We start from the raw sequence: 12,074 nt of genomic DNA on the forward strand, positions 1-12,074 counted from the left end.
GATATCAACTTGATATTTGGCATGCATGTGTATCTCATGGAGCTGCACATTTTGAGCGGTGAAAGGTCAAGGTCTTCCGTCAAGGTCAAATATAAGGCTTCAAAGCGGCGCATTAGGGGGCATTGTGTTTCTGACAATCACATCTCTTATTGAAGTTGACATTACTAACACCTAAAACTTAATGTGAACAAACGTAAGACTTTTGGCAAATATGATTACAAGACCAAAACGCGAATCCTAAATTAATGTAACCTCAATATACGAAAGGTTTTGCTTACATCATGTTTTTTACCTTCTATACATGTATAAAATACAATACAGTTTTCATTATTTTATTATCATTGTTTACATTGTATTTCGATTGCTGATTTATCCTATGATCGAAGGATCCTCTTCAATTGCCTTCAAAAGGAACCCAGAGAAATACGAGTAATTAAATCCGAATAGGATCTCCCCAGAATCCAAATTCTGTATGGCAACAACATCACCCTTGCTAAGTTGCAGGACAAAGCTTCCAGCACTTGTATCATGGTTTGCAGCACCGCCAGTGCCACCAACGTACATATTACAAACGACGTGGCCATTGCGAACCAATTGAAAATGGGCATTGTGTCCATTTTGGGACAGCAATGTTGTCATGAAAACGTACACCCCTGAGACAGGTGCTGTGAAACCTCCCAGATGTTGATTATAGCCTGAACCCACATTTGTAATGATATTGTCGAACAACACGTTCTGGTGTTCGCCAAGATGTTCAGCTGTTTGGCTTAAGGTTGCAAAGAAAGCCACCAAATCTGTTCCAGCGTGGCGTCCACTAACTGTTCGTTTGACGGCATCTTCTCCTAATGTTAGAGATGTTACGTGATAATCATATGCTGATTAACAATTGCACGACCACCATTCCAACAACAAGAACAACAACTACTTCTACTTGTCATCATCATCATCATCATCATCATCATCATCATCATCATCATCATCATCATCATCATCATAACGTCATCGTCATCGTCGTCATCATCATCAACATCATCATCATTGTTCTCGCCATCGTCATCGTCGTCATTTTTATTATTGGCATTATATTATAATAATTATTACAATGCTGTGATATTATTATATTAACAACTACTATCGTGATAACCAATACTATAATTATTACTTTTATTATAATTAGTATTATTTAAAAGAAAACAAAGAAAGAACAACCATCATTGTGTTGCGTTGTTTCTTCCCGTTTGGATTCATCGGTGCTCATTATACTTATTTTCCCAAAGTATTCGGACTGAGACCTCGTTTCATTGATAGTCGCTTCATCTTCCAACAAAGCATTTGCTCCAGCCTCGAATGTTTTCATTGTATTTTCATTCATCAGTTGCTCATAGCCCTTATTGGTCTTCTCCAAATGTTGCAATGAGCCCGATATTGATTGAATTTGTCCAGCGCATTTTGAAAACGACTGTGTTAATTGACTGTTTTCAAACCGTAAATTATCCAGATCAAGTTGTATTTTATGTATTGTTTCATCTTTTTGGTTTTGAATGCGCTTCATCTCATCTATGACACTCATCAGGGTGTCGATTTTTGCCTCTTGTTGTTGTTGTGTCTTTCGCAGCTCATTAATAGCATCATTTTTTTCTTCATAACTCCCATTCGCTTTTGTCAACAGTTCATGGTCACCATTTTTTCCAAGCCCATCACGAGCTTGAACTACAATCAAACCACTAAAAAGAAACGGAATTATCAGAGACAACATTTTGCGTGTTCTCTTACATGCGAAAGTAAAAGTAATGCATAACAGGCGTCTTTTAAAGAAGCCAAGATGTAGTATTCTGCAGATCGCTTACCTGAGTAAGTCAGTAACTTACATAAACACACACAAAGCTTAAACATGGGACGAAAAATGTTCATGTTCTTATATCATATGATATTTAATTTTAACTTAATTCTTTCACTAAAAATATTATTACAATAATACACAAGCGCGTCCGTGTATTATGTGCCGATTGCTCTTCAATTACTGTGTGGTCAGATGAGCAAATAATGCACAAGTGACTAGCACGTGCCTGATAAGACTTGAAATCTATTTAGACTTTATCTATTTATTTATACATTAAAATGTCACGTATTTAAAACGTCTAAAATTGTTGTAGATTCTGACGTTTTCAACTTTTCATATATGTCTATGTGCTTCATGTCATAAAAGAAAACCGAAATAAATTATATTTGAGTGACACATTTCAGCGATATGCATCAATTTAGAAATAATATTTACCAAACTGAAACACGTTATGGCGCAATAAATGGGCTATATTTATAAGAGTTCATACCATATCATTGAGCATACTTGATAATTGTAAGCGTGTTGAAGTAAGCGCAGATTTGACATGTGTAATCACTTAACTTTTAACGCATAAAAGGCATACGGTATTTTTTCTTATCATTTGTTTGCCATAACTATGAGTGTACATGTTATTGACGTTGTTCACAGTGGAAACTAACGTGTACATTGAAATATTGAAGTCAAAGTGAGTGATGATACAATAATAACGTGACAGTACAAACCAATATATCATAAAATATGTTGGCAAAACATCACATTCTTGGTATTCCAATTATATTACCCAACCACTTAATTGTAACTGAACTGGGTGACATATGCCTATGTCAATACAATGCAACACATGCCTATATCAACACATTGCAATTTATTGCAATACTTGTTCTTTGACCATACTACGTTTGACCGACTTATACATGTTTTTTCCCCGTTCAATATACATTATTTCCACGTCAATAGGTGCTTGTCGGTCGAGGGCATCCAACTTCACACCGTACATAGTTTCCATAAAAAATATATATGCAAAATATACCACTGTTCATACGTATAATACACTCAACAGCTTTTACATAACATTATGAACATACATATGTTTTTGTAAAAAACAAGTAACCGCTTTAGCATTTGCATAAACGAAGCTTATATTGATTGTGCTCAATATACTTCAAGGAAATGTCCGGCTACAAACCCTTGTGTCTTCGATAATTGACTGCTGACTTGATTATCAATTGGTGTTCTAGATTTTCAACACAAGTGAATTAATGTAATTTCTTTTGCTATAATATAGCACCGTCCAATCCTTCATGATGAAACAAATACGCATGAACACATCAGTTTAAGAATCAGTTACATTGGAGGTAATATTTGCTGACGACAAAGAGGAACATATTTGTTTATCATTGTGTCGTCATGATAGATCTTCGTATAAAGGTAATCATCCGTAACAAATTTCAAATCATATATTATCCAGATGACTAGTTTGTATCAGTTTTTATTTAATTCAAATCTGAGATATGATCTGTGTATTAGATACTTCTTACGGTACGGACACACATGTTAAATAACAATCATTATTTTATTCGATCATCATCACATGGTTAGTTATCTATCCGCGGAGGTTGAGGTTTTGTTAAACGAATAATTATCATCATACTCAATGCTTATATAAATTGAGTAATTGATTAAAACCTAAATGTTTAGGGAAAGCATTTACATTTATTGTATTTGTTTCAATGCTTTTGTTTTAAACAATCTCATTCACAGTAAGTTATTACTTTATTGATAATCTTAAAATGTTAGAAAATTAATGCACAGGCCGTCTAATCATTTAATGTGCGATTAGCACACATGTATTATGAAACTATTCTGGTTCATTAGATACCTATTGATGCAAGTATTTTCTTTTTTGTAATATATGGGGGTGACATTTGTCAGATCTTGAGCACTGCGCATACTTTGTTTTGAAAGTTCTTTGCGAAACAGTTCATTAGTCATTTTTGATGCATGACCTTCGATTCTGGATTTGCAAACGAGATGATTGCTGCAAAGGGAACCGTATATTCATGATGGCCTTGACTGAGAACTCGATTAATGGTTGTGATCACGACAACTTTAAATTCCGTATAAGGTATTCAAAACCTTAAACATTCAGTGACACATTCCCACGCCATGACACTGGGCTAACACATATGTGTACATACATTATATAGCATGAAATTGAATGTTTAAGTGCTAGATGTAGACTATGTGACAAAAGACGCTTTCAATATAATTATGTAACATTATAATGCTGACCCATTAACGCAAGAATTTATGAACGAAATTTCAAATAGAAGCTTATACAATGTAGTGTGTATTAAATATTTAATGAAGCGACAAAGCAAAACATCGGACTATCACCAACTGCAAATTAAGTTTTCAAGTTAGAAATCCATTGGATATGTGGTATGACCTATTTTGTCACTGTTCTTAAACATTGACGATGGACAACCAGAACAAATTATTTAATTGCTAATTCAAGGATGTTTATGTATAGTCTTTATGAATTCAATAAACTTGAACAGAAAAATCATTATCATGCCCATCGAGACGTTTCAAGCGCACATGAGTATGCATAAGGCAGAGAAAACGGTCAACAAAATGACAAACTCGAAGAACAACGCCCATTTTGTATTGGATGATCAACTATTAATATATTGAATAGAACTACTGACACATGGGATTGCATAAAAAACGCTTTTCGGTCCCCCAAACAAATTTAATCGATGGGTGTAATAAGTTTGGTGGTGTGTACCTAAAGCGTCTTTATTAACATCCCGCATTTTACTACGGTGATTATATAAAGCTCAAAACTACATATAAATAAGTTTGTTACGTAAGGTCTTTTCGATTGAGATAATTGCCAGTTTTTCAACCGAAAATTTTGCCCGTGAGATTAAAACAATTAAACAACTTAAAGTAGGTAAAGAGAGTATTTGAATTAGTTGCATTGAATAAAAAAGCAATTGGAAACAATATAGAGATGAATCTGTTAGGTTTCTTTTGTTCTCCGTGGTAATTTTTGTCAATTTTAAAATCGTCGACTTTCACAATATTTTTAATATATTGAATGTTAGATATTTGATCATGACAATTATCAGCAGCGCTGACTGGCGGAGGATCTCTGTGTCGCTCATTGCCCCTTCCCTGACTGGCGGAGGATCTCTGTGTCGCTCATTGCCCCTTCCCTGATCCCAAATGGCCAAAACGGTCAATGACATGATGGGGATGATAAAGCTAATTTCTGTGAAATGTTTGCGCTTAAACTGTTTAAATCTAAAAAAGTGGCAAATGTAAAGATTTGGATTTTCACCCATAACAGCCATTTTTACTGTGTTGATAACGCAAGGGGACGAACTTTGAACTTAGTTAGAACTTCAATGCTACATTTTTTTTAACATTTGAGGACTGTCCTAAATATTGGTTTTCAGACTCTAATAAACTCAGAAGATACTTTTTGATAAGATATCAAACCGTAACATATGAAACTTATGTCAGTTTGTTCTGTACATTAAACGGAATAAAACTGGTCGATAACGGCGATAGTTTAGACACAGATGTTGCTTCGTGGACATAACAAAGAACTCTAGTAAACATATTTTTATATTGAGACAATTATTAATAACATTAATAACATTATTGGTCATTAATAACTGGTAAATACGTCCCGTGGTCAAAGTAATCATTAGGAGTGGTAAACCTTTGGCCAGACCCTATCGACAACCTTTTGCGATTTGATTATTGAATCGATGTTTTAACCACTTTGGTGTTTTGCACAACACATTGTACAACAACCTGTATATGAGATAAGTTAAATATTGTTAGGCACACATTTCACTAAATTACCAATACTTCATACAACTAGTATAGTATAAGGATGCTTATCAGTGGATTAAGATTTCAATTTTCATGTAAACGCCAACATATTGATTATCTTTTCCGTGGCATTGGATGTGTTCACAATAAAAGTACTGTATTTTTACTTCAAACCAATTTAAATGAATTTATTTTAATATTTACAGTTACACACTATTTTGTTCAAGACAATTAATAAAATAATTTAATATAGCACATAGTGAGTAAATAAATCAGGCTGAGAACGAAGTTTCTGGCCATCATAAGTTTTCCTTTTTATTTGACCCCCACCATCACCAGCATTTGAGATGCAAATAGCTGCAAGAAGTCATACACTGTGTTTTTATCGTTTAATTGCCAAATAACTAGCTTAGTGAACTATGCAAAAAGCAAAATAAAAGTTGTCCCGTGTCTGGTATTCTGACGACGCTTGACCTATGCAATAAACTTAAGTGTTTTGTTCTGCTCCTTAAGTTTGAAAAAAAAAAGTTTAACCTTTGAACAAATCCAATTGTATGCACGCCACATTCATACTATTTAATTATTAGTCTCATTATATCACATTCCAATGTTAATTTAAATAACAATCTTAACTTGGTCGATGACATTTATTTTCACGCATCAAAATATGTCTGCAACATAAATAAATAAAACATTTAATTTGTTATTCAACCAGTATATTTTCCGCACAAAAATACATTTTGCTACCATTAATATTTTCGCGTCAGTTGACTGCTCGACGTGTACATGTACATGTATTCCTAATAGCAATCGATGGACTTGTTTGACTGTCACTTCCGTAGTGACAAATCGTCTGATTTAGCAAACGCCAGCCACAATACTGTATATGAATGATCATTCCAATTTCCATCACTCAATTGGAGGAGTATTTGTACTGTTATGCCCGTCGTTACACCTCGTGTAACATGGCGAAATCAGGTAAAATACCGTATAACTACTCGTATTTGGCTAGGCATTTAATTCACATTACTGGTTTATGAACAATGGGTCACATACACTTTCAATGTTTGTCTTTTAAATGTATGTATCCTCGAGTCACCTGTTTCGGTCGGTCACCTATTTCGGTCGATCGTAGATTTTTTGCGCGTGCGCTCTATCCAAGTAACGAATGACGCCACCGTTGTGTGTGTTTATAGCAAGTGTCAACACCGACGGATACTCGCATTTTGTTCAAAAATGAAAACAAAACAAATAAGTATTCCGATCTGAAAAGATAACCATCAGCATTTTTAACATTTTTGCTATTACTTTTGTTTGTTCTTTTTATAAAATTAACATCAACATACAGAAAATCCGTTTTTGACAGCTCTGAGTATGCAGAGGTAAGATTTTGCTGCAGTCAATACTTTTTAAATATATCTGTTGGGACAACCATCGCCGAAATATTGAGATCTGAAGTCAATCGACCGAAACAGGTGACGCAGTGCACAACTTTTCCCGCATGCTGTAATATCGATGTTTATGGTAAAAAGGGGAAGCAATTGATCGATCTCAATAAATGAATTGATTGACAAAGAATAAATCTTGATGTTCGTATTTTTTATTTTGCGAACTTTATTGTATTTAATCTGATTTTTTCCGATTATTTGTTACATCGACCGAAACAAGTGACCCGAGGATAATAACATTTTGCTTTTAGATTTTGTTTTTTACTTGATTTCATTTGTTGATCCGACACTGGTCTGGTAAAGAAGAATCATGTTTTATGCTTGTACGTCCATGTGATTTGCATTAAATGTCCTTAAACAAGAAATATGTTTGGGCGAATATGCCACTTGAATCAGGAAATGCTAGCATGTTAAAAGCGTTGTGTGTTGTATAAAATATAATGGTTTCGAAACTGATGTTCAGATAACAGCGATATCTTGAAACAGCCTTTGGAGATTATAACACAATGAATGTAAAAAAAGTTATTACAAAAGTAATTTACATATACAAAACGAGTTGGCAGGTACTTAAAAGAATTTATTTCATTTACAACAGACATTCTGTACTTCCACTTCATGCTTTATTACCATTATAATAAACGTATTCTTATATATATATATATATATATATATATATATATATATATATATATATATATATATATATATAATGAATATATATATATATATATATATATATATATATATATATATATATATATATATATATATATATATATATATATATATATATATATAATGAGTCATAGTGTACATTTTATACAAAGTAAAAAATAATACTGGAGCTCAATGCATTCAATCATGATAATTGGTTATTGCAATAAAGTAGGCAATAAAAGTCAATAAAATACAAGGCATTGAGCAAATTATTGATAAAAAATAATAGTACTATCTAAAATTCACTTGTTTTGTCTTATTTAGGAAAGGTTAGTCAATAAACATAACGGTATTTTGCAACATACACATAAAAAAATAAAATTAAAGTCAAACACATATGAGGGACAAAATAGATCATAAATAATGAACGAAACAACTGAACTGGTACAAACACGATAACATAACGGCAATTCAATATAAACGTACGGTATGAAATATAAGTAATTTTATACATACACTTATTTATAACAAAAAACTTAAAAGCATTTTTACAGTGGCTGACTATGTTTCGTTAATAATTTTGATGGCATTTTTGTCATTTCTATGTTGTTTTTTTACTGTAATGTTACAGCAAATCGGGCTCAGGTGATTTAAGACAATTTATCGACCCTCAACAAAAATATCAGAATCAATTTTACCAATAACAGCTGGTTGATGGAGTTGTCTCTAAATTCTGCACTAATAATGTCTTAACCTATTTAGATAAGACACTGGCACAACAATTAAAATATCTGAATGAATTAAACACAGAAACAAATGTAAAACCATTTAACAAATTCACTTAGTCGAATGTTCGAAGGTCAATTAAAAAGGCACATACAAATCATGCACATGTTACATCGATCGCTTAAACAATATATACTTCGACACACATGTCAGACAAAAAATAAGCACAAACGCAGATGACAGTTGAGGAACAGAAACAGTTTAAATTTACACTGAGTAACTGACTTCAACTATATCAAACGTACGGCTAAACCAAATAATGCAACACATACTTTCAAGTATGATTATTAACTAGCGACACTTAAAACAAAAACGAAGACAATTAATTGTACTGACTTTCAAAACCTTTAATTAACTCTAAACTTATGATTAGTCCCTAACAAGTACACAAGCAACAGCACCATCATCAACAACAACAACAACAACAAAGGTTTATTGTGATATGCAGGCCGCCGGCCCCTGACACAGTTATAGAACATAATTATATATATATATATATATACAAAAGCATGTGTGCACATAACGTCATCAAGCATGAAATGGTATAGGTTTAACATATTGAAAAAGGTAGTAAAGGATTAGTAGCTACCCTACAACGTAAGTAACTCATTACGTCTTACAAATGCAAGGTAAATATACGATGCTAGATCCTTAACATAAGTTTCATTTCGACTTGACATTAATATATGCAATTTCATTACATTGGTATTTAAAAGAAATTTTCGCGGAATAAATCGTGCCCTTAGATCCTTAAACATTGGACAGATAAAAACAAAATGATATTCCGTTTCAACTTGTTTTGAGTTACAAACTTTACAAATTCTTTCATGTATTGGAATATTAGAATACCGGCCCTTTTCTATTTCAAGTTCATGGTAACCTGATCTAAATTGTGAATAACAATGCCTGTATTTTCTTATACGTAGAATGTCAAGGTACCTTTCATGACTGTACGATGACTTTATATGTTTATACACACTCAGTTTTGGTGAATGGTTAATAGTTTCTCTCCATGATTGGATGTATTGGTCTCTGAGCCGTATCGTAAATTCGTTTAAGAAAGTGCTTAAGTGTGGTACATGACCGTTGTTCCAAACGTATCCAAATCCATTTTCATGCAATAAACGTTTAATTTCTGTTGCCCAATTCACAGCTAGATGGACCTTAGTATCAACCAAATAATCGTAACATTTTCGTACATATCTGGAGTCAGGCATTTTTAGTATTTTAAGCCAGAATTTTAAACACCTGATCTGCGCGTTAATAAATAACGGGTAACGACCACAATCGCCAAGTGTGACAGAGTTTGGTGTTTTTTCATTTAAGCATGCATATCTTTTACAAGCATAACGTTGTATTTGTTCTATACAATCTCTGGTTTTGAAACCCCACAATTCACACCCGTATAGTAAAATTGGCACAACTTTTGAGTCAAATAGTTTAAAGAAAATTGAATTTGGCAGTTGGCCATAATTGGACATAGATGATAGAATACTGTTTATTGCCCGTTTACCTTTAATACAATTTGCTTCAGCCATATGAGTGAGCGACAAGGACGAAGAAAACGATACACCGACATAAGTGAATGTCTGTTCCACGGGCAACAAATTACCGTTATAGTACCATTTCTCATTTGTTGCTAGGCGACCGCCGTTCTTAAAAACTACAACTTTAGTTTTACTGATATTTACAGCTAAATAAAAATCGGTACAAAAATCATAAAGTAGGTTCAGTTGTCTTTGTAGGCCAACTACTGTGTCGGCCAGAAGTGCGACGTCGTCAGCGAACATAAGGCTGAAAATTTCAATATCACACGGTTTAAGCTGAATCCCACGTGTGCCTTTATTTTTTAGGTACGTTATTAGTTCGTTTATGAAAAATGTAAACAATTTCGGCGAAGCCAAACAACCCTGTTTTAAGCCGATGTTACTCTTAAATTGCTCCGTTAATCCAGTGCTGGTGCGAACGCGCGCTTTCACGGATTTATACATCCCTTTTAGCACTTTTAGTAAGTTACCGTTGACATTAGATTGAATCAAGACTTCCCATAACTTGTCTCTCACCACAGAATCAAACGCGGCTTAAAAGTCAATAAAAGCTACATAGAGTTTCCGGCGCTTCTGCGATAAGGTTTTATAAATCAAAGTCTGGAGCACAAAGGCGTTGTCGGTAGTTGAATAACCCTCCCTAAAGCCCGCTTGCGACTCGTCTATTTTTGAGTAAACATTTGCGAAAAAAGTCAAACGTCTATTTACTATGTAAGTAAATATTTTGCCAAATATATCTAGTAGTGAAATTCCTCTATAATTAGAAGGCGAATTGATATCACCTTTTTTGTAGATTGGGATTATAATGGCGGAGCACCAGCACTCTGGGAATACGCCTGTGGAAAATATTCTATTAAAAAGCGCTAACATTACAGGCATAATGGTTTCGTGCGCCTGGATGAAAAACTGAGGGAGTATTCCATCTTGCCCGGCGCTTTTTGACGCATTTAGGCTTTTTACGCTATTTAATATTTCTTCTTCCGTTATTTCATCATTGAATATAGCGTCTTCGACTTCGCTTAGCTCGTCATTTGGAAGATTAACAAGAATATCCACGCTATCTAAGTTCGCGCTAAACAAGGATTCAAAGTGTTCGTACCAATCACTTTCGGAAATATTCGCGGTGTCCATGGCGTTTTGTCTTCCGGTTAAGGATTTCATTTTTTTCCAAAATGATCTCGGACAATTAACACTTTTAACCAGGTCATCGAGTTTTTTGTTATAAAATTGGTATTTAGTTTGATCACAAACATCTTTAAAGCGACGTTTTGAATCTATGTACAAGTTGAAATCGACATCTGATCCAGTAATGCGAAAGTTTCTAAGAGCTTTAAGCTTATCCGACTTAAGGCTGCGACAAACCTGATTAAACCACGGAGCACGGTGAAGGGAAGCATCAGACTTGCGTTCATGAACACAGCATTGTAAACAGAGTTTGATATCACTCGCAATCGAGCATACCATCTCGTTTACATCAACCGACATATTCCTTATTTTACATATAGCATTGTTTACAGTCGCAGCACTAAATACAGCTGTAATATTCTCCTTCAGTTTTGGCAAAGTAAAATTGTTAAAAACATATTTGATGTAGGTTTTTGGATTGTGAGTTTTACCTTGTTGACAATCGATAGCAATATTTAAACCAAACTCAAGAGGCAGGTGACAAGATTCGGTTCGTTCGCCAATTGAAAAATGCTTAAAGGGGCCTTTTCACAGATTTTGGCATTTTTTTAACTTATTCATTAAATGCTTTATATTGATAAATGTAAACATTGGATCGTAAAAGCTCCATTAAAAAATCAAGAAAAAATTTAAAAAAAGGAAAAGAACATTGCCCGGAGCAGGTTTCGAACCAGTGACCCCTGGAGTCCTGCCAGAGTCCTGAAGTAAAAACGCTTTAGCCTACTGAGCTATTCCGCTGAATACACATTTGTGACG

At 33.9% G+C, this 12,074-nt stretch overlaps 1 protein-coding gene across 1 annotated transcript; it reads right to left on the reverse strand.

The window, feature by feature from the left end:
- Positions 1–318: 318 nt before the first annotated feature.
- LOC127842054 (uncharacterized) lies at positions 319–1,780 on the reverse strand. Its single transcript, XM_052371384.1, has 2 exons — positions 1,210–1,780; positions 319–842 (listed from the first exon to the last, which is right to left on the reverse strand). The coding sequence occupies exons 1-2, from the start codon at positions 1,754–1,756 to the stop codon at positions 370–372; spliced, it is 1,020 nt and encodes a 339-aa protein (XP_052227344.1). The 5' UTR covers positions 1,757–1,780; the 3' UTR covers positions 319–369.
- Between the last annotated feature and the right edge of the window lie 10,294 nt (positions 1,781–12,074).

This window comes from Dreissena polymorpha, chromosome 8 (assembly GCF_020536995.1).
Source record: "Dreissena polymorpha isolate Duluth1 chromosome 8, UMN_Dpol_1.0, whole genome shotgun sequence".
Lineage (NCBI taxonomy): Eukaryota > Metazoa > Mollusca > Bivalvia > Myida > Dreissenidae > Dreissena > Dreissena polymorpha.

Coding starts and splice junctions, on each gene's coding strand:
- LOC127842054 (XM_052371384.1), bottom strand. CDS start 1,756: ATGTTGTCTCTGATAATTCCGTTTCTTTTTAGTGGTTTGATTGTAGTT. Junction 843..1,209: donor AACAACGCAACACAATGATG/GTTGTTCTTTCT, acceptor CTCTAACATTAG/GAGAAGATGCCGTCAAACGA.